Source organism: Lagenorhynchus albirostris, chromosome 1, assembly GCF_949774975.1.
Source record: "Lagenorhynchus albirostris chromosome 1, mLagAlb1.1, whole genome shotgun sequence".
Lineage (NCBI taxonomy): Eukaryota > Metazoa > Chordata > Mammalia > Artiodactyla > Delphinidae > Lagenorhynchus > Lagenorhynchus albirostris.
In genome coordinates, this window is record NC_083095.1 from 158,396,666 (window position 1) to 158,423,893 (window position 27,228).

A 27,228-nucleotide genomic window follows, 5' to 3' on the forward strand; every position below is an offset into this window, starting at 1 on the left:
ACTACTGTCGGTTTCCCGGTTTGATAACCATAGTCTACTTATGTAAGCCGTTGCCACCGGGGGGCTGGTGAGGAGTGCATGGCTCTGTAATACTTTTGCACCTCCTGTGACTCGGTAATTATTTCAAAATAAGTTAAGAGAAAAGGAAAGCAATTGTACACACCTTACATATTCTAACCACCGTGTATTTTCCAGTGAAGACAGCCATTTCTCTTCAGTTTCTTCAAATGGTTCTGTAATTAATATACATATATAATTATACACACGCACATATATACAGGCATATAACACTTTCAGGCTTCTTAAGCTTATTTTTCATGATCAAATTGAGAGCTAGGTGATACATCAGTTTTTAACATTTAAAAGCTGGCTTTAAGAAAGTGTTACGCCTTTGCATTTAGTCATAAAAACATTTAAGAAGGCACGTCACAATTCTATAAGAAACAAAACAAAGCGTTCCCCAGACCTCCATCTCCTTCCCTGTGGCTCTCCCAGGGAAAGCTTGGAGAGTCTGCCGGCCTCCGCCTAAGCAAGCGCTTAGGTGACCCCGGCCCCCTCCTCAGCTTCTCACCGTAGGCCTGCCCCTCCCTCCCTCCCTGCTGCCAGCGCCCGGTTCTCATGTCCTTAGTGGCTGACCCCTGCAGGAAACGGGGCAGCTTCCTGGTGGGGCCTGTCCTGGCCTGTCTCGAGGTGCCCCTCACCTCACGCTTCAGCCACATGCTGCTCACAGGACGGCTGAAAGACACAGTCACTGTGTTTCTTAAGCACACCCCCTCCCAGCTCTCCTTCCAAGCCGGCGCCAGTCCTGCCGCCCAGTGACAAGGGGCTCTCTCTGTGCACACTTCACACCAAAGGTGCTTTCAAGTGAGTCATCCCTCCAGGGTACATCGAAAGCACCCCATAAGCATCTGCTCTAACAGACATATGGGAACTCTGAGGCTGCACAGATTATAACATGGCTCTGTTTGAAATTCATGTCAAGTCACGTATCTCAAAATATAACTGAATACATTAAGGTCTTCGTAAGTTTGTCTGTGAGGTAGTAGGCTGTTCTACTGAGCAGACACTTTTACAGAAGCATCCTACCAGACCTTTCATGATCTGAAAGTGACTTAATTGGTACACTTTTCCTACAAAACTAAAAGCAGCTTAAACTTCATTTTCTAAGAGCTCCTGACATTCTCATACAATAGTAATTTGTACAAATATTTCAACGAGCCTCTACTTAAATATATACCTATTTCTAAATTTTTAAGTAATGTCACTTTTCCTGACATGCCTCATATAATCACCCATTTATTATTTACATATATATAAAATAGAAATGAAGTTACCATTAACACACAGTTGCTTAAGTTTTACAAAAGCCGCCTGTATTTCTTGGATATTGGGCAAGGTTTTATCCAAATCTGATTTGTAGACATCACTCCTCTGCGGATGACTTTTAGTTATGGCATTACAAATCCTAATAAAGACAAAATCCTTGAGTCACTACTCATTCATGTATTCAAAACATATTTTTTGAGTGCTTGCTGTGAGCCCAGGCACTGCTCTGAGGGCTGGGGACAGAGAGAGGGACATGCAGTCTGTGCTCTTGGTGGGGGGAGGGGGATAGAGGAGAGATGACAGGCCGTGGTGAACGCTGAGGGTGATGGAACAGAGTGGATGCAGGTTAGCTCGGGTCACGTGGTGAGAAAACGCTCCTCCGTGACGATGATACCGGAGCTGAAGCCCAAATGGCCAGGAGCTGTGCAAAGACGGGGGACAGTGTTCCAGGCAGAGGAGCTGCTAGTGCAAAGATCCTGTGGTAGAACAGAAGCCTGGCTGTTGGAGAAACCTAGCGAGGGCCAGTGGGGCGATGGTGACGTGTCTGAGGGAAAAAGGGTGGAGATGAGGTTGGACAACAAAGAGAATCTGTCCTAGTTACAAAGAATAGAATAGCTGAAAAAACAAAGGGAATTAAAGTAATTCTTCGCTTAAGTTAAATAATTAAAACTGCCACTGGTTCTAAGGTTTTCTAGTTAACAGTGTTGCAGCCTTGCCTTTCATAGCAACACTCCTGACGGAGCACTTAATCAGTGACATGTCCACAAGGCAGGACAAGGTAGGACAGAATGGACATTAATCACTAACGTGATTAAAGCAAAATTTAAATCCACGAGAGAATACGGACCTGTGGGACTGCAGTCACCCTCTCCAGAAAACTGAAGGGTCATTTGAGGGTCACTTGATAGTTATTTGCTTCAGCAAATGTGGCTGTCAGTTATGGCACTGTGGAAAAAACGGACGACCTGGCTGTCCCAATAACAGACTGTGATACACAATTTCTGAGGCTCTCTGAGCCTGTTTTCTAAGATCTTTTCCTTTGTTCCTCATTTATTGGACAAGTATTGAATAAATATTCAATTGCAGGTATTTCCTGGGTGCTGAATATAGCTGAACAATGGTGTGCAAAACAGACACAGTTCTGTCACCTCACGGTCGCGTAAGGACAGGCAGTAATCAAACTGTAACACACACGTACAATGAGAAACCAAAATAAGTGTTAAGAAGAAAATTATAGTGATATAGCGAATGTGTAACTTGAGGCCAGATCTGATTTGGGAGACAGGGGAAGGCTTATCTTAAGGAAGTGATGTCTGAATGCAGGTGCAGAAAACGAGCGAGTACCAAGCGATGGGTGTGTGTGTGTGTGTGTGTGTGTGTGTGTGTGTGTGTGTGTGTGGCAGGGTGTGTGTGTGTGTGTGTGTGTGTGTGTGTGTGTGTGTGTGTGTGTGTGTGTGTGTGTGTGTGGCAGGGTGTGTGTGTGTGTGTGTGTGTTTGCGGAGTGCTCACTGACTAGCATGAAGAAGGTGGTCCAGGAGGAGGGGGCAGCACAGCCAAAAGTCAGGAGATACCAAAGACCAGCAAAACCCCAGGGCGGCCGGAGCCCAGAAGGGACAGGGCATGGTCCTGGATGAGACACGGGAGGAAGGATGAGGCCCCTCCAACACACTGGCAGAGGTGGATCTGGGGTGGAAGGAGAGGGGTAAGGTTTCTGAAAAGTGAAGGACAGAATCTGACGACGGACTGGACGTGAAGGGAAGTGAAAGACAGGCATCAGGATGACTCCTCGGTTCCTGAGAGCAGGCTGGGGTCGGGGTGGGGGCAGGGGGTGCGTGGTGCCCATATACTTGAGTTTGGTTTTGAACATGAATTTAAAGGGACTTTGAGACCTCCACGTGGAAAGTGTCAACTTAGGTTGGAGATATAAATCTGACAGTCACTAAAGCCACTGATGCAGATGAACTTCTTTCAGAAGGGAATATGGAATGGGAAGCGGAGGTGGCCTGAGACAAGCTCTGTCGTGCCTGGAGGCAGGAGGATGGGCTGGCAGGGGCATGGAGTGCAGCGGGGACGAGGAGCTTCAGGAGGTGGAGGGGGGCAGAAGCCGGGGCCCGGGGAGAGCCTGGCCAACAGCGGTGCCCACTGTGTGAGGACGCCTGAGAAAGGCCTCCTGCTTCACCAACACGGAGGTCACTGGGGACTTCGGCAGATGACGACAAACTTGCTCACGGTAGCCAATTACACCACTTTTAGTTATCGTGACTTGGCAGACCTAGGACACGTTGAACTACACGAAAAATCTGATTTGTCCTCAAGTGTCTCAACTGGAAATCACTGCACTTTGAAAGTTCATTAGAAGCAACATTATAGAAAAGTGTCAGCAACGTAAGACCTTCAAGTGTCTTATAAGCCAAAGTATTAAATTACATTTAATATAACTTAAATGTTAATTTTAATATATTCAATTTTCTCCACAGTAATTCTTGTATGGAACACACAGTGCTTCCCAGCTATCTTTAGCTAGTCAGGAGGTTACTGTACTTCGCTATGACAACGAAAGATGCCCAAGTACCAAGGATTGTCTCCCGCTCACCTCTGGTCGATCTTCCTCTGCTGCAGCATGTCTTTTATGAGGGCCGTGCGCACAAGAGCACTGCCATTCGAGTGGCTCCAGCACCAGAACTAGGAGAGAAGTAGAGCCTTTACTTAACTGGGTGGAAAAATGGACAATAGTATTAATGAAATCCAACAGATATCACTTACTGGCATCCTTCTTCCAACAAAAGAATGGGAGAAGATCTTTAGATCTTGGTCTGCTAAAGAACTTGGCACTACAAAGTACTCTGGAAGGCTGGAGAGGAAAACACGAATCGTAATGTAAGAGCCTGTGCTTCAGGCAGGATAAGCGTGCTCTGCAGACCCCACATTTAATTAACGTGCACCCTACTCAGTGGCCGTGCAGTGGGCACCGTGGGTGCCACTGATGAGCCTAGACATCTCAGTCTAAAACACGTGCAAGGTGCTCAATTAACACAGTCGTTATACTCATAGCAGGGGAACAATCCAAAGGAAGCATCTGAAATATTTTCCAGAATGACTATTAATCAAACATATGCAATTTCTGAAAAACATGTCCATCATCGTTCTCTCGACAGGCTATGGGTAGGAGATACCAGGCACACCACACCAAACCAAACCAAGCCCACAAATCTCCCGAGAAGCTTCCACCCCCTTCTCATCTCCCCCTTCTCTGTTTCCCATCTCCCAAAGGCAGGTGGACTCCGGGATGTGGGTTAGAGAGCGGTTACTACCAGGCAAGCTCACTGCACCTGAAGACATCTCTTTTCCTTCCTCTGCTCACATGGCCAGGTAGGGGACAGAGGCAGGCCCTGTCACAGGCTTCTCAACACATAATGCACGCTGGCCACAAAGTTCAAATTCAAGGGGAGGCAGAGGAAGACTCAAGCCGTGTGCTCCCAAGCCCCTTCCTCAGCACTGCACTCCTAGAAGGTCCTCGTACTTTGTTCACAACACTGCTTATCTGAAAAAACTAAGGAGGACCTGAATGACATTAAAACAAAACATCCCCCAAATCTGAATACTAAACAATATTAAACAAGTAAAAAATTAAAAAACAATTTTCCGGTCACTTTTGGAGGATTCTAGGAAACAGCTCCTTCTGAAAACTGGTTAAGGGGAAAAAGTAAACATTGATACTGCCTTCCTCATACAAACTGTATTTCAGGTACTAAAGAGCTGCTGAGAGAAGAGTTCGATAGAACTGGAATATGACAATAGCAATCCTCAATAAATAATGGATCTGGGCAATGATCCTCACTGCTAATGAATAACCATTTTGGGCAGCTAAACCCATTCTATAAAAGGGGAACTTAGCACTGGGTGGAGCAGGCTGACTGCTGTGGGGCCCACAGGTCAGTCAGCGTCACAATGATGCCTGGAGCCCCCATGATGCCACAGGGGGTGCCCAGCCCACCTGAGGAAGCGTTCTTGCCTCAAACCTGGAACTGAATGTAATTACAACTGACCCCTGAACAATGCCAGGGTTAGGTGTGCAGACCCTCTGCGCAGCCGAAAATCTGCATATAACTTATAGTTGGTATGTGCTTCTTCCACACCCATGGTTCCGCACCTGCAGATTCAACCAACGGGGATCCTGCAGTACTGTAGTATTTACCGTTAAAAAAAATATCTGTGTGGAAGTGGACCCACGCTGTTCAAATCCGTGTTGTTCAAAGGTCAGCTGTAATTATTTAAGCCCCTAGAGCTAGCTAACATTTCAGATACAGTAGACAGAGGAACACATTAAAGGACACCACAGTGATAAACCCAGAAATATCTAGAAAGGGAAAAAGTCCACAGAACATTTGACCTAGTTTTGTCAACAAAAAAAAAGGCAAGTAAAAAAAAGGGATGGAAGGAGACTATCATAGATTAAAAAGCCTGAGACAGATCACGCAAGTTCAATGTGACCCTGATCTGAACAAACCAACCGTAAAAGACACGTACAAGATACGAACGCAAATAAACACTGACTGGATGATTGACAATACTACTGGAATTATCAATTTCTTTCAATGGATATTGACATTGCAATTATGTTTTAAAAAAAAGTCCTTATCTTTAAAAACAAAATATTCATTAAAACATTATTAAAAGTAAATATTCCATTAGCCATAACTTGAAAGTTATCAATGACAGCAGAGTTTGATGATTACTCCTAAGAAGTCACTCCCAGCCATGAACAACACTGTCAAAGCTGGACTTACCAGGTGGATATCATGTAGCCCTCGTTAATGGAACAAACTCTCCACCCGGAGGCACCTGTCCTCTTGACTTCTCTGTCCCAGTCAGAGTAAGTTTCAAACAGAGGAGTTTTTTGGCTGCTGCCACCCCCAACTCCAATGCCACCGCCGCCTCCACCTCCTGAGGGTATTCCATTAGCTTTGCTGGCTGTAAGAAAAAGCAATAGTATTAATTCTGCTTCAAATTCCCTCTCCTCTCTGTGCCTCCTGTCACAAACACACTGCAATGTGGCACCTCTTCCCTGTTTGTCTCCGGTATCTCCAAAGCCCCCCTACCCCTTCCGGCCGTCCTGGGCAAGGGGCGGCCCCCCCCGCAGGACAGCCCACTGTGTCCCGTCCTCGTCCAGCTCGTCCCCACCCTGCAGCACCTTCGATACCCTGTCCTTCCGCTGGCTCTGCCTTCAACGCCTTCACTCACAAACGGGCAAACTTGGCTTTGAAAGGGCTTTCACGTGACCACACTAGACCACTCTCGCTACTACGCTACACAGTTCCCCTCCCTTTTACTGGCCACCTTCTGAAAGGGTGACCGATGCCTGCTGCTCACGTTTCCTCCTTAACTTCCAATTGTCTCCTATCCCTACCGGTTTATGGACACCATTCACAAGCGTCCCTCAACTCCCTACCCCAAGCTATGGCGTAAATCCAAGTCACTGCTAGTTTTCTCCCCACATTTTGCCTGGAAAAATAAACGCATCCAACAATCAACTCCATTCTCAAGCTGTCCGAATCTTTCATCTTTCCAGTGTTTACTTCTTAACCCTTCTCTATGTAGGACTCGCTATGACATTCTTGGTCTCCTGTATCTACACGATTTTTCTTTGATAAGGTGACATAGATTCCTTAGCCTCCACCAGAGTGCCAGTCCACTGGAGACTCAGCAGAGGGCCTGGACTTGACCTTCCTTAGCAAGGAGCCTTCTCCACTTGAGAGGCACGGCCACCTGCTGGGAGCATGCGCACAGCCTCAGGAGGGCCTCAGAGTGACCACAGAGAAAGAAGGTGTCCCCACAGGCAGCCTGATCTGGGTGGCGGACGCCATCCCTCTCCTGGCCCAGGGACCCCTTGTGCAGGCTGCAACCACGGCCAGTCTCTCAGCCGACAGCCCGACCGATGTTCTGCTGCACTCAGACCAGCCTGCAGCTGCCACAGGACACACTTCCTGCAATCAGGCTTTCAGGACGCTACCCTTGCCCCCAACTGTGCAATCATACTCATTTCCAACTGAATCCGGCAAACCTAAACAGCTTCTCTTAAAGAGTCCTCGCAGACCTGCCCTGTAACTAAAGTTCCTGCCCGTTACTGCCGAACGTGAAAACCCTTCTTTGTCCCCTCAACATGCCACGCCCGTTCCCGTGGACTATTTACTAAACCTGGTGCAAAACAGGTATTTTCTGAGAACCTACCACGTGCTAAGGCCTGAAAACTGACAAGCGAGCTAAGATTTCACCCCTACTTTGAGGCGCTGGTGACAGCGCGCCGGGTGGACGAGAGCGATGTGGGCGGAGAGGGAAGCCCACTGTGGCTGGGGCTGCAGGCTGGGATGGGAAGGTCTCCGACCCGAGCAGCTCTGAGCAGAGTCCTGAGGAACCAGCCAATCCAAATGCTCGCAGGTGGCTGGTGAGGAGGAGACGGGCGTGCTAGGCAGAGCGGGACGTAAGACATGCGGAAGGACGGCACAGCACCGAGTAATGAACTACAGCGAGCACAGTAAGGGTGCCAGAGGTGGCGGAAGGGAGGCTGGGAAACGCGACGGGGCCTAGCCTCTCAACCCGTGCTGCACCAGACAGGAACCACCAGCCACACGTGCTGCTTAAATTTCAACTGAAATTTAAATTAAACAAAGATTTTAAAATCAGTTCCTCAGTTGCACCAGGCACATTAAAGTGCTCAATGGCCACATGTGGCCAGTGGCTTCTCTACTGGACGATGCAGGTGACAGAACATTCCCATTACTGGACGGCGCTACTCTAGATTATAAAGGGTCTCAGGTGCCGGGCTAGCACTTTTGCATTTTATCCTTTAAGTGGCATCAGAATTATAATTATGATGATTCTGATTTTAACAGAGCTTGTTAAAAATGAAAATGCCACTTCTAAGCCCGTATTCTGGTGGGCCACTCTGTCTCAGTGCCTGCTCTGGAGTAACCACCACCAGAGGACGTGCTGGGGAACTTGGGACTTGTGATCTCTCCAGAACACGGAACCTGCGTGGAACTTCCAGGCAATCCCCATTTCACACGCTGTGTAGCAGAGCACCAAAAACCACAGCAGCTAGCCAATACTAGAAAACCTAAGGAATTCATCATATGACCAAATTAAAGGGGAAAAAACCCTCGCAAGTGCAGAAAAACATTTGAAAGAGTCCAACACGTGCTCATGATATAAAATACAGAAAAATTTATCAAATTGGGAATAAAAGGGAATTTCCTTCACTTGATAAAGGGTACTTATCAGAAACACACAGCAAACATCATCCTTGTTAGAACCAGGAACAGAAACACTACCTGCTACCATCATTACTATTCAACATTGCACAGAGGTCCCCGCCATGCAATGACCACCACCACCAAGACACACTGGAACTTTGTAAAGAGCTATGTAAATACTTGACAGCTCAGCCCTAGCTGGGAGTCCAGACCTGCATACTTTTCAGTGTTCTGAGGTTACAGACTTAGGAAGCTAGGCTGAGAACATGCTCACTGTTTACAAGATTGGTCCTCTGGCAAAACATATAAAGTCTCAAGATCTAACTAACAATAGGTGAATTTTTCTGAACACAAAGTGAGAGCAACTACAAGATCTAGTACTGTTTGCTATTTCACAGGTTTTACTTGTGTAGAACCTGCCCATTTCTCAGCAACCAGGACCAGATTTCTGATATACTCAACATCTTCAGTGAGAGCTTATTATGGAATGTGTAGCAGGTACCCAATCTGCCATTAGAAAGTCTGGAAATTTTAATGCTTTTCAGAAGGTCCCAGAGGCCCGATGCCTGTGGCCTGCTCTACTAGTGGATTACTAATAGGGGCTGCAGCAACAGACTGGCCAAGCCAGTCGTCTTAGGAAGATCTGGCTCCCCTTACGGTTACCTGACTGAGGTTTTAGGACACCCCTCCTCAGCCAACTGAAAATGAAACAAGGTCAGCCCTCCTGACCGTCATTATCTTCTGTGACACAGTTCACAAGTCTAATCCTAGATCGAGTTGAAATGATCTTAGAGTTTCCACTTAACTAGCCCCCTCCATATTTAGAATGGCCTCAAGCAACAGTAAAGACAATAAAAGTTGTCAACAAATGAAAAGAAAGCCTATCGCTTTGATGACACTGCAGAAATGAGAAGTCACAAAGAAGGGTGAAGAAGGGGAAAACAGAACTGCGATCATTAAGAAGTTCAAGAGAGCGGAGCCAACAAAGTGGTTCAGACAGGAGATTTGGACTTTATGGGCCTGGGGTGGGGCCGGCATGGCTGTCTTTCTAAAAGCTCCCCCAGGGATTCCGGTGCACAAGGCTGGTGTACTCCTATTCCCGAGACACAAGGACCAATCACAACCATTTACAGCTACACTGAAAATATTAAAAAAACTGACAAGCAACAAACTTTAAAAATTTCTACACTATTTCAAATGGATTTTGTCCTCTGTAAGTGGTTTTCAAATAAGCATCTAAAGGAAAACCTAATACTAAGACCCATGTTTAAAAAAAAGGATAAAATTACGAAGTAAAATAACGTCACTGAAAATGTCCATCTTCTGCTGTGAGCCTACACTGCACCTTGAGATTATGTCACCGCATCTGCAAGCAGGTGTCTGTCATGCAGTGGAGCTGCCAACACTGAGGCTGCAGGTAACCTGAGGTTTTCAATTCTTTAGTCCAGAAGTATAATCTGACATCTTATCAATTTTATAACAAAGATGGATCTGTATTTTTGGGACATTATTTGTCCAATAATAAGCTAACTGGTGAAAACAGCATCCTCGTGGTTTCTTTCAAGTTAAAAGAGCAAAAATAGAACCATCGTTCCTGTCTGCGCCAGTGCCGCCTACGGTGTCAGCGTGTGGAGCGTCCCGAAGCCTGTGGGTGCTGGGCATCCCCCATACTTCAGGATCCTCGCAGAAGAACCTGGATGACTGGCTTTTCACTCAAGTGATGCCGAACACGAAAGAAAACCTCAGAAGGCCTAAGGCCAGATTCTTAGACAATTGCAGGGGACATCCTCTAGCTTCACATCTTATTTGTGGAAACAGCTTTGTCACCTACCTGCCTGCAAAAAGGACTTCTTTAATCCAGCCAATGAATCAAGGTGTCATCCAGAAGTTCAAGAGTGGATTATTGGGCCTCTTTCACTCACAAATTAATGAATTCTGACTGCAGTGTGTGGAAATTTCAGGCTTCTTTTGCTCTTAAAGGTGCAGTTTATGCTTCTGCAACAGCATGGAAGGATATGAAAGGATGTTACCCTATGAGGAATCTTAACAAAACTTTGGCCAAGTGTTATGTTTATGAAGTGACTGTCAAGGAGGAGGAGTCTGAAGGATGCAATATAAAAGTGTTCCTGAATATTTTAAGTGTTACTTATCAATCGTTATTTTCTCCACAAGCTACATATGAGAAGATACAGAGAAGTGACTGACGGGAATAAGGAAACCAGTAGTAGGAAAGCTATGGACTGAATAAACTGCTATCAACCCAGAGATGCCCACGAGGAACGGATGAAGACAACCGTGAGAAGTAACTGAAGCAGGCATCACGTCACCAAACACATAATGAAGTTCACTGTACTTGCTCAACATTGTGCAGAACTCATGGGTCTGTACCCTGGACTGGAAAAAGGTATCATCTACTAGGAAAAAGGTATCATCCAGAATTGGTTTTGATCATCAACAAATGCAAGTGGGAATCAAAGGCTCTCCTACGACTCTTGTGCCCCTTGAAGCTTTCATCTCAGTTACTCTCTCACAACTCTGGGTGAGAGTCCTGTTGAGGATAACCCTGATGATCACGGTCTGCAGCTGAAGATGCGCCAAAGGAACGTTTGCCTAGCTACTAGTGCGGATCTACAATACTTTATTTTCGGACAATAAGTGAATTTTCTTTATGTTAAGAAATGAACTTTAAAAATTAGTTGTATTGTTCAAGGCTAGATTACAATTAGTTGCACAGTGATAAGAAAAATTAAATTATAAGTATTTCGTTACCCCATTTCTGTTAGTACCATAAGATAAAAGCTATGACCTTTGCCTATCATCTCTGTGGCGTTTACAGTGTACTTATACCATATGCATCTGCAGATACTGTGTATTGTTCCTACATTTTAATGAATTTACAATACAGTGATACTGGAATATACTTTTATTATACAGATTATTTAAATTACTATATATGTTCTGAGGTAACAAAATGTAAAGGACCAGTAAAATTAGTAATTTATAGGCTGCCCGTCCAGACCACGCTGGCTGGGGTGAACGGCCCTTTCACTATAAACGTGTAGCTGAGTCATCTCTCTCCCTTGAAGACTGGGAGAGCACATGATCCAGCAGGCAAATGGACATGTGGTCACTAACCTACGAGGAGCTAATGTCAGACATGACCTCATTGCTTTTTCTCTAGCCTTTTATGAGGTTAAAAAAAAAGGAAATTGGTTGATCAAAATTACAATTATTTGTATATAAAAAGAATGCACAGAATTACACGATCACTTGGAATATTCCTTGGTGATGTCATCACTGACATATGTGTACAGAACTATTCACTTTTATAAAAACCGTTTAAAATACACTTGTCTTTTGGATGAATGCTCATCTTCCTTTCATGAATCTTATTCAGAAATATAAAATCAATATTTTGACAATCTTAATGAAGTCCACTAAAAAGTTTAGCCATTTCAGCTTCTGCATGAAATCACACCTTGCCAAAAAAGATCATGAGTTTCAAATATCTTTTAATTTTCTGCCAGTTTTCTTAAAAGATAAGATTACTTTAACTCAAGTTACCAACTAACAGGCGGGGAGGGAGAGGTATCTTCCTTCATCATAAAATACAAGCCAGTGACTACAGGCAAAATACTTAACATGATTCTCATAAGCCTATGTTTACAGTTGCTTATACGTTCTTCCCCGTCACTTTTTAAATGTTATCTGACAAATGTTATCTCTTTTAGTATATAGTGCTTACTTCTCTAACAGTTATGAAGCTAATAATTCTACAATCATTAAAGCTCATGTACTTGGAGGCGTCTCATAAAACATAAGAATAAAATTTAGACAATGTAAAGTTAGTCACAATAGTTAATATTTTCATATTTACCTGAATTGTGGTATTTTTTCCCAACATATTCAAATGCAAAGAGTAGCTGGAGGTCTGTTGGCTGGGAATAATGAGCTATTGCAAGGCATACCTAGGAAAAATTCTACATTTAGAATTGATTTCAACACACTTAGTTAAATGAAATGTACAATAAGGCCTTGAGTGTGGGAGCGTCATCTGGGGCAGGGATTATAGACTTATTTCCATGTTTTCCTGTTGACCTAGAGTGTGAAAGAGCTCCTTAATGCCAGGGATTTCATTCATTGTTGTGCCCCATGACACTGTTTAATCTTTAGTGACTACATGCTAAGTATTCAGTAAGTGTTTGCTGAGTTGAATTTTAACAGGAATGTACTTTTATTCAGATAAACAAAACCTGAAAACTAATGAAGCATTCTCCAAAAAGGCAGTGACATATCCACTCCTAAAAAAAAGAAAAAGAGAAGTTTCATTTTTTATGGACTATAATGATTTAATACCATCAATTTGGAAGGCTTACTGTTAGGTATGAACTTTTAATGTTCTTACCTCATGCATTAAAAATCTAAACTTAATAGAAAAGCTACAATTTTTTCTTACAAAAAAAATTAGTAAGAAATCCAGAAGTACATGGGCGGCTCAAAGAGGTACATCAAAAAAACTGTGTTTAAATAAAATGGTTTGAGACTATGCCTATGGTGGAAAAAGTGTGGGCTTTGGAATCCAACAGATCAGGGCTTAAATCCCAGCTCTACCAAGCACCTGCCATGTAACCTGTGTGAAGTCAACTCATCTCTTGGAGCCTCGATCTGCGCACCTGTACAATGAAGATAATACCTAGGCTGCGGTGAGGATGAATAACCTTAGCATACACCTGGCCTCGGGAGGAGGCCACGTGTGGAAACATGGCTGCGATTACCCTCTACTGCTGTTGGAAAGAATGAAAGATAGTGCTCTGTGCCCATAAAGCCCTGGACTAGACCATGGGAGAAAACACTCTTAAATGAGCAAAGAAGACAGAAGAAACTGAAGACATATGCAAGGAGAGAATAATAGATGTTCTTACTTCAAAAGATTAAGCATCATTTAGAAGAAAAAGCATTAAGCCAGAATGATATACTTTTAACAGTGAGCAAGCAAGAAGTTTAGTTAATTGTTAGTCCATGTCAAATTAGCGGTGTCTGGGGTGGGTTGATGCAAATTCTATTGACTGGTAAGTATGTGTCAGTTGCTTGTTTAAAATATATTTTAAGAGTCTTCTATAGAATAAATGTTTCCTGTCTTACTAAATTAAAACATACATCTAAGAGAACAGAGTTATCATTAGTTTTAGTTTTGACTAAAAACAACAACAACAACAACAAAGAAAGCTCCTTGAAACTTATGTAATGCCTATGGGAGAGCTTTCTATGAGAGTCCCACCGAGGAAATTTAGGAGACAGTGACCTACATTCCCATCCCCTACCTGCTCAACAGTCTTTAAAGCACTTCTTCCAGCAGCAAACTACTGAAATCTACACCTTGAAAAAGTCCTCATCACTTCCTGTTCCTCTGGGCACCATATTTAGTTTATAAGCTTTGTTGCACTTTCCTCAAGATTCTTTTTCATTTTTGTCCCATTTTTCTACACCATCATAGTCACAACCTTAAGCCATACTCGCCTTACGGCATCTTTGTGGGTTTCCCTACATTCTTTAAAAAAAAAAAAAAAAAAAAAAAATCAACAACACTTAAGGGTTCTCTTCCAAAGATCAAATTTTGACCAACAACTTTGTTCTCTGTATAATCTGCTGTGGTTCCCAGATACCTGCATACTAAATTAAACCTTCTTATTCTAGATTCTTCACCAAACCAGCTCTCCTCTACCAGCCATCCCGTGCCCTCCCCACCACCCCTCAGCCGTCCCTGGTCTAGAAGCACATATCGTGTCTCACTCAGTCCTCGCCATCCCCTCGGCCACACTCTGCTCGAGAAACCCTTCCCCGCTGCTTAGCCAACCACGCTGTGTCTGTCCTCACCAGCCTTCCCAGACTGAGCCAACTGCACAGTATTGACTGTGGAAACCCTCCCGTTCTCTCTGAATAACAATAGTTCCAATAGAAAGCATCTCTTCAGTTAACTGTGCTTATGGAGTGGTACTTTCCAGGTCTTCACCCAATAGTCATGAGAGTGGATAAAAAGGAGGACATAGGTTCTCTGTTTTACTTCTACCACAAAGTTCAATTACTCAAGGGCAGGCACCAGGTCTCCTTCCTTCAACAGGTATTTACAGAGCCGCCACCATGTCCTAAGTCCTACGGATGCGGGAGTGAACAAACAGACACAAACCCCGTTCTCATTAAGCTTACATTCTAGTGGGGAAGACAGACACTAAACCAGAGAAACAGGAAAGACTACAGTAAATTAGACAATGATAAGTGCCAAAGGGGAAAATAAATCCAGCAGGGAAGAGGATGTACAGTGTTACAGTGAGAGAAGAAGAGAGCAGGTTAATAATTTAGAGAAAGAGACCAGGAGAGGTCTCTCTGCACAGATCTGAGGAAGCCCTGAAGACCCCTGCATTTCTGCCATCTCATCAGTAGCTTTCTGGAGGGTCTTTGTGCTTAACAGCTGCTGCACTAAAAATACTAGTTCACAAAATAAGTTACTAATATAGTCAGGAAAATGCTCCAATTCAGTAATACTAGATATCACTTTCTCTGAGACATTCAGAAAGCAGTCATGGGCCTTGTTTACACAAAAGAAATGCACACATCACTGATGATGGAATATGTTTTTTATGGCCACAAAGCCTATCTGCTAGGCAAAACCCAACGTAGCCCATTTCTAAAAAGCCCTTAAAATAGCACAATCTCACATTTATAAAGGTTAGGAAACAAATGAGCTTATTTAATGGCATCCACATTTAAGGAAGACTATAAATACTGTAATAATGTGAAAGCAACTCAGTTTAATCACTTGCACAATGGTTGATTTTGGGGGGGAAGGGGACACAGCCTGAACTATAGCTGTTGTTTAGCAGTGTAACCACAAGTGTGTAGGACTTAGCTCAGGTAACCTCAGTACGGGGTACCTCTAGGAACCCTGACAAAGGTACACACAACTTGTGTCATCCGGGTTACATTCCTGTTGTCACTGCAGGACACTCTGAGAAGATCAAGAAAGCCTGGAGTCCTCTTCCTTGAGCTTTTTCCCAGAAGTCCTCTTCCTTGAGCTTTTTTGTACACACTATTTAAAAAGCCTACACCCACATTCCTAGATTCCATCACTAAGAGTTTGACTTAAAAAAGTAGGTCTCATTTTCATGTAAAATTATTCTAATTTTACAATGTACTCCCTAAGTGTTAAAAAAATTTCAGAAAAACCTCTCTCTACATCTTTAAAAACTGCCCCTGAAATAGTTCATTTGGCCTGGCTATCAGAGAAAATGAAGAAAATCTTTATTAAAGACATTAAATTATGGTAAATATTTAATTGGAGGAAAAAAAAGTAAACTACTTTTGAGGTGATTTTTGGACCAAGGCTGATATTCTTGTCTGGACAGAAGCCAGAAGTACCCACGGTTGGTGGTTTCTCCTCCCAGACCAGCTGGGGGCACAGCACTGGAGAAGATTAACACACAGCCAGTGCTGGCACGTGGGCAAACAAAACTGGGTTCCTGTATTTCTGTGGTCTGAAAGCCACCGAGGAGTAAGTCTCAGATTAAAGGCAAAAATGGCAATTCAGGAAAGGCCAACTTGTTCTTTAAATAGATGAGTTGAATTTTTATTTCTAGAAACTATGCCTGAACAAGTGGTTCATCACAGCCAACTAATTTGAGAATGAAGTGGAGACAAGGGGCATATATTTCACTTACCATCTTTTATATATTTTTTTATGTAAGTGATAAATCATTAAAAACAATCTTTTGCCCCTCAGCAAAGGTTCTTCAAAAGGAAATGGTGGCTCAAAGTTGCTTTGAGGCCAGATGTCCAATTCTAGATATCCAAATTCCTTTTTCCTTTACATAGACCTTTCCCAAAAATCCTTATTTACAATCCAAGAATAATGAGGATGAATGTCATCTAATTTTGTCATAATACTACTCAGGAAACACCAGCTAGATTACCAGAAGGCTTTAGAGCAATATTTAACAAAATGTGAACCAATTTAGCATTCCGAGATTTCATTAATTCAAATAGGAATATAACTGCTTTCAGTATTTCCAAAAATAATCAATGGTTTACCCACCAGAGAACTCTGAACATGCATCTGGTCATTTTAAAACAATTCACAAAAATCAAAGCATTTCCAGAGAAAAGTTAGCATTCAAAATTTCCAGGAGGTAGAATCAAGCTGTAATTCCCCAATTGTTACCTAATTTTAGATGAAAACTTTCACTTGAAATAACACGGTGTGCTAGAATTTTTGTTTTTAACTCATGAAGCCGTTAAGCTTTGGCAGCCATACATGACTTAACCCTTTGTGTTTGAAAACATGTAAATCAGGGAAAAATTTCTCCATTTATATTCTTAATGCCACTGTTTCTTTTCTGTATTTCCCCCCTTATGATTGTACAAATACAAAGAGAGTATTTCTTTTGGGTCTGAGGTAACTGCTTTTGATATTTTACAACAGTGGGGAAAGAATTTTTGCCAGAAACCTGGTCTTGGGAAAGGGCATAAAAAATTGGACCAGCCTAGCCTGTTTTGAGTAGACGGTTCAATGAGGCCCCCTATAGCACTTACCAGCAGCAACAACAGGGAAGGGATATTCTGAATTTCCACAGCACTTGTTATGTGTTTCATTCATTTGGAAGCTAATCATTTATGTGGGAACATCTTTTATGCTGCTACTTTGTACTGTTGTTTTCATTTGTTCATGCTTTATCTCCTCAACTAAACTTAGTGCACTGCCTCACACATCAAACATGACCAACAAGTACTCTAGATGGTGCAAGAACGAGCCAGATAATTATGCTTTGCAATGACTGAAATACTGTCATCTGAAAAATAGAGGAGAAAATGGGAGAGATATCAACTTTCTAAAAGAATATTGGGCCACTGTATCAATTTCTTATTTTAAAAATACCGTGTCCTAACCCCATCTCCTAAGTTCCATGGTGTCCCTGTTCTTGAAATGATACACATCCTGAAGGTAACGTTTTCACAAGCAGATTCCTGATGCTCTGATGAAATTACAACTACATCTGAGTTCAAGAAAGTAACTTGGCTAAACTATTTTATACACAGTCTACTACCTAATTAATTCTAAAGTCTTTCTACATAAGAATAGGCATCTCAAGTTAGTAAAATGCCAAAATCACCAACTGCAGAATTGAATGGCTAAAAGTAGTCTTAAAAGTTATCTGCTGAATTTCCCATCCTGCAGCATGAAGAAAGTAGTTATACACACTCTACCTGAAAATGTTTAGCCACAGATCCCACCACCATTCTGCTACATAGCCTAGCTGCAATGGTCAGACATTTTCAGACATTCATTTCGTGTTTGCCCTCCTATAAAGAAACTGTTGACTCTGGTTCTAAAAATAAATCTATCACCTCCTCACCAAACCATAAGAAGACAGCTGCCTTAAGATCTTTCTGACAGCCACATTTTGATATCAACAGAAAATTTACTGCAGTAAGTTTACTGACCATGGAAAACAAATGCACCCCTTTTTGGTGGCACAAAGGTCCCTCATCGTTCCTCTATTCCCGATACATGAGAGCAGGCTTCTGGAGATTCTGTTACTATTCTCTGCATTTGCTGAACCACAGACTGGCCCGGGGGGCTTTAGGACCACCAGCTTCACTCCTCTGCTAAACCCAAAATCTGGAATCAAAGAAGGAGGAATTTCTGCCCTTGAATCTTACTCCACGAGTTTGCAATAAACATTCCCCGGAAGGCAGGGGAAAAACAACCCAATTAAAAAGTCCCTAGCTTTTAGCCGCCTGTGTGGAATATCAAATTAATTCACTAAAATTTCTCTAAAGCACTAATATTTATTAGACCCCTCCTATAACTACACATTTACCTAACCCTTATGTAACCTAAGTCTAGCTTTTAGTTTATTGATAAAGCTCTGAGGTACTGAATTAAAAGTCTTACAAACCTCAATTACAATACATCACCATCTTTTCAATCTTTTTAACCAAGAAAAAAAACAGCTGGTAATGGTCTTAATGTAAAAGATATGCATGACAGCTTTTCATATTTTAGGAGCTGATTAAAAAATTACATAGAATACTTTAAAGCAGTCATAAACTAGTCCAAGGAAACAGTTCTATTAACGTCCCTGGCTTTGACTTTACGTAAAGAGATATCAAATAACTTCCCCTAAAAAAACCAAAAAACAAAAAACTGAGCAATTGAGAAATGAGAACTTCCATACAGAACTGCAACTGGTAAATATAGTGCAAAACCAATGATAAAACTTAACAGGATTACCTTTTTGGCACTTTCAGGACCTGATTCATCAAAGCGAAATCTCACAATTCTGAAATCTTTACAGTAAATAATTAACTCTGTTGGATTAAATTTCAGCTTCTGGTTTGGGCCCAGGACTTTCTGCTTCCTTTTGTGGTCATTTACTAAAAAATAAAAAAATAAAAAAATTCCTTTCTTGATATTCACTCTTTAGTACACTTTAACAAATTCTTACTGAAAACAATCGGAAGGTCACCCACCACTTAGTACTGCTTCTCTAGAATCTTTCATATTTGTGTATAATTCCTAGAACTTTGGGGGATCAGTTTTAACTTTGCTTTGGATGATATTAAAGATATTTCTTTGCACAAAACCACCACCATCTATATTTAATGATTAAAATTTTAATTAAAAAGAGGACAAATACTAGAAAATATAAAAAGTCATATATTTTGGGACTTCCCTGGTGGTGCAGTGGTTAAGAATCCGCCTGCCAATGCGGAAGACAGAGGTTCAATCCCTGGTCCAGGAAGATCCCACATTTCATGGAGCAACTTTGCCCACGTGCCACAACTACTGAAGCCCGTGCACCTAGAGCCCGTGCTCCGCAACAAGAGAAGCCACTGCAATGTGAAGCCTGCACACCGCAACAAAGAGTAGCTAGCCCCCGCTCACTGCAACTAGAGAAAGCCTGCACGCAGCAACGAAGACCCAATGCAGCCATAAATAAATAAATAAATAAATATTTTTAAAAAGCCATATATTTTATATCTCCATTTAAAAATAATTTACTGATTAATTTTCCTGGGACTCAAAAAAAAAAGGGAAAAAGCAAAAAACCTACAGAAATAAAACTCCAGCCCAAGTATTTGAGAGGTGTAACTCTTCAAGCAAGAATTCCCGAGTAGAACCAGCTTTTTAGGGGCTGAGTGAAGAATAAAACATACCTGTGACTATTTGCTCAATACATGTTAAAGGGACATCATGTTCACCAAGAAGAAGGTTTCTATAATGGAATTTCTGAAATAAAAAAATACATTCATGTTAATTATTTTCCCAATAACTTCACGATGGTAATATGAGCCTTACTTTTAGGTGTGATAAGAAATTGCAACGACCATCTCTAAAAAGAACAAAAGCTTTTGCCTGTGCAGCTATGACAATTCTAAGGCTATAGTTATCACAGAACACACTTCAGTAGGAAAGTAAGGGGAGGAAGAGAGAAACACATACTGTGTTCACATTCTCTCCACCTTTCTTCCCACACTTTAAACAATAAAATTAGGTCAAGTTATATACAACAATGTCATTATAACATACAGGATATGTGATATTATACTGTCAATCACTTCACAGGCAAACACTTGCATACCTAGTTCTGGTTAAACTGTCACTAAAATAATATAAAAAAGGGGCTCCAAAGTCATCAGATTTTAATGGGTAAAATCATGGCTTGAGTTTCACAATGGAGATTTTAGAGCAGAAAATAACTTTTTACAGCAGAAAGTCTACTCAAAATAAAAATCTTTAGTCAAACTGCAGCTTATTTTTTAAACCCATTTTTTATACACACTTTCAGACTAAGGACACTGTTGATGCTATTAACCTTCTGTTGGTAGGACACTGGGTTATTTTTCCTATTAGTGGTATTGGATTTAAGCTATTCCAGGTACATGGGTCTCAATTATAGTGAAATCTGGAGCCAAAGATTGAAATAAAGCCAAAAATAAAAGGAAAAACCCAAGTTTACAGCCAAATAAGCTGTGTCTCTACATACTGGGTATCTGTAAATGCCTTAAATTTAGTCTCAATATACCTACAGATTGCAATAGATTTAAATACACTTATCCATAGTTACGTGCTTCAGTCAAAAGTTTTAGAGTTAACATCCAAATATTACTATTACAAATAAAGGTCTAGGGAGTAAAAGTGTATATATAACACTTTACAAATCAAAACAGAAAATAGTTGTTGAGGGAAAGTCCAGGATTTTTAAGTTAGACAAACGAATGACTGACTTTATTTATTTATTTCTGTACGCGGGGCTCTCACTGTGTGGCCTCTCCCGTTGCAGAGCACAGGCTCCGGACACGCAGGCTCAGCGGCCATGGCTCACGGGCCCAGGCGCTCCGCGGCATGTGGGATCTTCCCGGACCGGGGCACGAACCCGTGTCCCTTGCATCGGCAGGTGGACTCTCAACCACTGTGCCACCAGGGAAGCCCATGACTGACTTTTTGAAAACTCAAATTATATGGAACTGTTGTTTTCCAGTAAGAATATAAAATAGCAAGAGGGTTATTAAAGAAAAACTTTATCAGTATTTTTCTTCATTCTAACTACTAGAAATTTGAAATGAGAATTTGACTTTTTTGGAAAAATACTAGTTAAAGATACTATAAAATATGTAAAATGTGCAGCATCTATAAAATTATTTGCTATATAATTTTTTCTCTTTATGAGTAGTAAAAAAGGATACCTTTGTTTTTATAGATAGGTTAAAATATTTAGAAGGAAAGAATAACTCCTTTATTGAAAAGGATATATAAGCAAAGATCACAGAGGATAAACACAGCAATGTGACTTAAAACCATCTCACTAATTATACTCCTCAAGTCTCAACATTCTCCTTAAACTTTATTTTGAATTTTAATATAATACATTCCCAAACTTATATTAATCACTTATTAGTAATTTTATTATAATTTTCCCATATCTGTGCTTTATATAATATTGATAATACATACTGCTCAGAGTCAAAAGCCCTGATACGATTAAACAGCATACAAATCAAACACACCTGTAATGGCATTGGATTATCCGTAATAAAGGAAATTTTGAAGTTACTGCATATCAGTTTTCCCCACAAATCGTATTGACTTGTGTCCGATGCGATGCATTTTCTCACAAAATTGACTTCATTTACGACAATTTCTCCTTTACAAAAAGAAACATATCATTGTGTGAGCTACAACCACACCAAAAATGTCAACAGTCGCTGTGTGACCTAGAAGGAAGATTTCATGATGATGATAAGAAGAAACACTGAACCAGGACCTCACATCGGTAACAGTCACAATGGGGCATCGTGCTCCATTTGTAAATACAGAAACTGAGGCACAAAGAGCTTAAGGGTCTGAGATGGTTCAACCAGAAGGGTTGAGCTGGAGTCTGCATTCTTTACTATGCCATGCTGTCTCTCATTATTTATTTACCGAAAGGCGCCCTGGAGAAGAAATAAGCTGCACTGTCTCCTTCAGAGTATTACTTGATGGGGTATTTGTATTTTATTAACATGTGACTTGATCTCCCAAACCGATATCTTAGATTCCTTCCTAAGACAATTCAGTATGAGAAACAATGCAGTATTAACCTCAAAATTAATAATGCAATCTATTTATTTTAACATACATTCCATAAAGACAAATTGAATTTCCCTCTGCACTCACATTATAACTTAGTTGGCAATAAAACTTTAAAATATAGTTTTAGAGTTAAAATGGAAGACTAAATAAATAAATATAAGAAACTGAAACAAAAGTTTTAATGTTCTTTGAAGAGAATAATTTTCTGCAATTGATTTAAAGCTTGGTCATCATTAATCCTTAATTTCAAGTTCTAAAATGCAACCAGACCCAGGGACATTTTTAAGTAATCATTCTCTAGGGTCCATGGTAGAAGAGTTAGGGTACTGTGCTACTTTGCCTATTTCTGTCAGTACAAACACCTCTAATAGTGATGGACAGAACCATTGCTGACAAGCCCCAAACACCCACCAGTTCACAGAGAGCAACTAGAGTCTCAAAACAATCCTCTCTCTTACATAAAATGTTATAATAAATTTGAACTGCAAAAATAACTTTTATTCAAAGTTCTTAAATGTACAAGACGAGTTTTAAGAACAGAACCCTAACATTTACCTGAGGATTAAATTCAAACGTGCCCATGTCAAATTCTCGGCTCAGACCAATGGAGTAATTGTCTCTTCTGCAGACAAGCCTCCTCCACGTAGCCTCCCGCCCTCCTCCCCACCACCCCCCGCACCCTGAGCCCCGCCGCTGTCCTCATTCTCCCTCTCCAGCCACACTGGCCTTTTAGTCCCTCTCAGAGGCCGGACTGCAAAGATCCATGGGGTCTTCGCACATGCTGTGCCCATTTCCTGGAATATGCTTTCCTTCTGCCTCAGCCCAATCGCTTTCTCAGGAATGCCTTAAAAACTCTCCGTGCCTAGATTAACTCCCTCAATCACAGCATCATTTACCTGTAATTCCCAGCAATGACCACAGCTGCAATTATGCATACTCTACATATTTCAAAACCACTGCCTGTCTCACCCTCAGGATCACATGCCCCATGAGGGTCAAAAATGGACTGGTTTTTCTCTGATGCTGACATTTTAGTTGCAAGGCAAAGGCTCAGCATGGGGCAGGGGCCTGGTCAATGAGTGCTGAACACCCGAGTGAATGAACCACTTCACTGCTCCAGGTTCACCAGACCAGCACCACCAATGGAGCAGGAGTGGTTCCAGACAGACAGAAACCAGTGACGTAACACGGCCACGCGCCAAGAGGGTCAGGAGATAAGTGCTGGCGGGTGAATGCACATGAAGTCAGAAAACTGTCCCAGAGCCACCCCTGCTCGCCTACCACACGCACAGAGAGCTGCAAAATCTACCAGTGGGAAGGAAGAGATGGAGGGCTTGTGGGACAGGACACACGGCCACACTAGTGCCGTCAGCCAACCACGTTTATGATGCACGTGCTTGGGCAGCACTTCTCCACCAACCCGACTCTCTTCCCAAGGGCACAAATGTAACATATCCAGTCCACAAAGGCAGCGAGAATGTGACAAAGATGAAAGGAGGAGAAGGCATTTAATGGGTCCAGGGCTTGGCCAACCCAGATGCAGCCCCCTGGTTTTTGTAAATAAAGCTTTACTGAAACCTATCCATGCACATTCATTTGTGTACCGTCTATGACTGCTTCCACAGGACAAAGGCAGAGCTAAGTGCTTGCAACCAGAGACCTCACGGCCTGAAAAGTCTCAAACATTTACTGTCTGGGACTTGACAGGAAAAGCTTGCCCAGCTCTGTGCTAGAGATGGTGGCTTAAGTGACAACTCTTAACATTATGTGAAACAAGCCTTGGAAGAAGTACTCAGGCATATCCTGTCAGAGGAAAGGCACTTTCCACCTGCAATGGTACAATGCCCTCAGAGCTTGGGAGGCCTGCTCAGCAGCACTGAGGACCAACAACCTTCCCCCAGAATGTGTCTGCCACAGTCAGGTCAAAAGATTCCTTTCTCACCAATGAGCCGCAGCGCTCAGCAGAAGTGAAGCTGAAATCCAGGCCTAACTGCTCTGCTCCCCATTCTCCATCATAAAAAAGCAAAATTAAGCACAAATCTGTGAATGAACTCTGTGGGGCTAGATTAGAGTCTGAGACATCGGTATAAACTCAGGTATATCTTAATATATACAAAGATGGAGAGGTAAAGAAACAAAGGGAGGTGTGTGCATACATGGCTTAGTGTGCATGTGTTCATTTTCTACTCTGTCTCCTGAAAACGCCTCCAGTAACAAACCACATTCGGCACTCAGATCTTGGTATTTAAATACCATTCTCCAATAAAATGAACCAGGACCCAGTGGAGAAATGTTTGACTCCAGGGCTGGGGCAGAGGAAAGACATACTGAATCTGGAGCTTCTGATAGTTCCAGAATGCCAGAAAGTAGGGAAGGGAAAAAGAGAGGGGGGAATGGGGGTGGGGGAGAGAAAGAGAGACAGAGACAGAGAGAAAGAGAGAGAGAGAAAGAGAGAGAGGACATTTCAAAAGGATAGAGGAGCCAAGATGAAAGAATTCATCATCCATCAGTAAAGACGGAGAAACTGTCACAGGCTGGAGACTAGGGAGACATGGTGTCCTGGCAGGGGCGCTAAAATAATGGCCATTAGTGAAAAAACTAGGGAAATGTCAATAAAACTTGCAGCTTAGTTAACAGTACTGTTAGTTTCTTAGTTCAGCTAAATTTATCGAGGTTATAAGATAGTAACATTAGGGGAAGCTGGGTGAAGAGTATGTGTTAACTATCTGTACCCTTTTACAAATCCAAGTTTATTTAAAAATAAAACTACTAAAGAAAAGAAGATGGACAAGAAATATACGAAACAACAGCAACAACAGTAAAATAGGGACCCACTGGGTTATGATCTTTGAAGGAAAACTGTTACATAGCTTTCTTAGTGGACAGTGGAAATGGGCCTGGGGGATAGAAAGAAGTAGGGTGGGATGGAGGGAAAGAAGAAAAGGAGGGCATTTCCGGGGAGATGCCAAACTGGGACTTCTTATTATCATAAGCATGTAATAAAATAAGCACCAAGTTAACCTGGCTTGAGTTTTAGTTGACGACACTAAATTTTGTTCACATGGAACCATTCTCTAAAATACATGGATCATGCAGCACGGCTCTCTGCTCATACTTCATAAAAAAAGCGGAAACCCTGGGTAGGAATTGTCCTCAGCTACTGCCAGGCACGAACTGCAGTCCTGCGGGCCGGGAAACCAGCTCACAGGCGGGAGAGAAACAGGGGATTCAGAGCGCCTCTTCCCAGAGGGGACAGATGCAGAAACAGAAGAGCGCCCAGACGGTTCTTGCTACATTTTAAATTAGTGACCTTGAGGAGGAAACTTAGAACTGAAGCTTCAAAGCTCCCAGAGACTGTCCTCCTGGGCTTTTCCGGCAGGAGGGCGGTGTGCTGCCAGCCATGTGGGAGGACCCTCAGCACCGGGCACTTGCCAGCACACCACGGGCAGGAAGCGATAGGAGCCGCACGAAAGAAAAAGCAGGAGTGCAGGGTATGCAAAAAGCACCAGAGAAATAATTGTCTAAATTAGAAGATGATGGGCCAAGACGTTCTACTATAACCTGGGAAGGAATCAACAAATCATCAAAGTTTGTTTTCTCAAGACGCTTTCATCTGTAAAGATAAATAAGAAAGGAAATATAATTAAAATTAATAAGTCTCTAAATGGTATAGCTAGGGAAGTTTTTAACTCCCTGAGAACCAAAAATTATGTCACATTATCTTTCATAATACCTTACACATTTAGAAAGTCAATACATGTTTGATGAATTAAAATAATTTTTCCCATAAATTTTAGCTTGAAAAATAGTTTAAGACAAAGCCTCACTGTACACAGTAGCTAACTTACGGAATGTGCAGAGGCCCAAGGCATAGCTCAGTCTGTGGCTTTACATTCAGTGAGTGACCATCCCAGACAGCCTGGGACTGGGGATTCCTGGCGTGCAGGACTTCCAACATTAAAGCCAGGGTAGTCCAAGTGTCACCTGAGCTGCAGCGAACTTCAGGAATTAAAGTGGCCTAACAGTTACTAAGGGAAGCTGAAACTCTGTACAAGATGAGCACAAGACATCGGAGGCCGCTCCTGGTACTCACAGGGTCACGCATGATACAAAAAAGCATGGAATCAAGTACCACGTCCAGTAAGAGCTACCCACCGTGGGGGCTGGAGGAAGGTCAGCAGTGCAGACCTCAGGAAGAAACCAGAGGAAAATCTTGAAGGCAGATGAGGGTTAAGACAGAGAGAACACATGATCACAAAAACAAAGGCCTGAATAAGGAAAAAGGCATCTGGGTCTGAGTGAAGCAGATATCAACATTGGGAAACAGTGCAAGAGGTCAGCAAGGTGAGTGTCAGCAAACTACAGAGGTTACAGACTTTGGATTTTATTTTTGGTTTAAGCAGGATTTTCCTTAAGGGGATTCACGAAGAGTTTCTGAGCAGGAGCTGCAAGGTCAGGAGTAAGGAGGTGACCTGAGGTCCTCTAACAGGCGCTGGAGGAATGGACAGCTCCAAACGCTCAGAAGAAGGTTGTCCAGGTGAGGCACAGACCCAATGCTAAGACACCGCAGTTGGATAAACCGTTCATGGTTCCAAGGAGCAGTTACAAGGCCTTCTGTTTTTCAAAAGCAGGGTATCTAAGAGTTAAAATACTACGAAATTCAGTCTACAAGGATCTCTAAAGCCTATCTACAAAAAACCAAACCAAAACAAAAAACACCTGAAAGAGACAGTCTGCTTTAAGGGATTCACAATCTAGTTGAGGAAATAAGACGTACAGTGAGATAGAGGACAGTAGAACATAAATGGTCCAAAGAGTGAACATGTAAAAAAAAAAAAAAAAGCAATAAACAAGACAGCTGCCCAACAATGGCTATTTTCATTTTCCGGATGGCCCTAGGTCGTATCCTTTTCTGATCTGATTACAAAAGACTCGGACAATCAGCGCTTTCATTATCGATCTACTAGTTAATCTCCTAATGGAAGTGCTGCTGGCACTGCAGATGGAAGAGGGAGGGCCGAGCCG

General features: G+C 42.2%; 1 protein-coding gene across 4 annotated transcripts in view; it reads right to left on the bottom strand.

Annotated features, from left to right (window-relative positions):
• Window positions 1–27,228, bottom strand: part of MTMR10 (myotubularin related protein 10) — a 44,844-nt gene that overhangs the window by 11,739 nt on the left and 5,877 nt on the right. For 2 of the 4 annotated variants that reach the window (XR_009541985.1, XM_060156990.1), the window contains exons 3-11: window positions 21,639–21,775; window positions 19,788–19,860; window positions 18,862–19,004; window positions 12,454–12,544; window positions 6,114–6,297; window positions 4,090–4,177; window positions 3,920–4,008; window positions 1,335–1,465; window positions 164–233 (exon numbers count right to left, since the gene is read on the bottom strand). Coding sequence is in view for 3 of the 4 variants with exons in the window: in XM_060156990.1 (XP_060012973.1) it covers window positions 164–233; window positions 1,335–1,465; window positions 3,920–4,008; window positions 4,090–4,177; window positions 6,114–6,297; window positions 12,454–12,544; window positions 18,862–19,004; window positions 19,788–19,860; window positions 21,639–21,775 (1,006 nt within the window). In the remaining variant the exon portion in view is untranslated. Of the gene's footprint in view, window positions 1–163; window positions 234–1,334; window positions 1,466–3,919; window positions 4,009–4,089; window positions 4,178–6,113; window positions 6,298–12,453; window positions 12,545–17,159; window positions 17,340–18,861; window positions 19,005–19,787; window positions 19,861–21,638; window positions 21,776–27,228 lie in introns of those variants that run through there. The other 2 variants (XM_060157012.1, XM_060157004.1) reach the window with 2 other exon arrangements.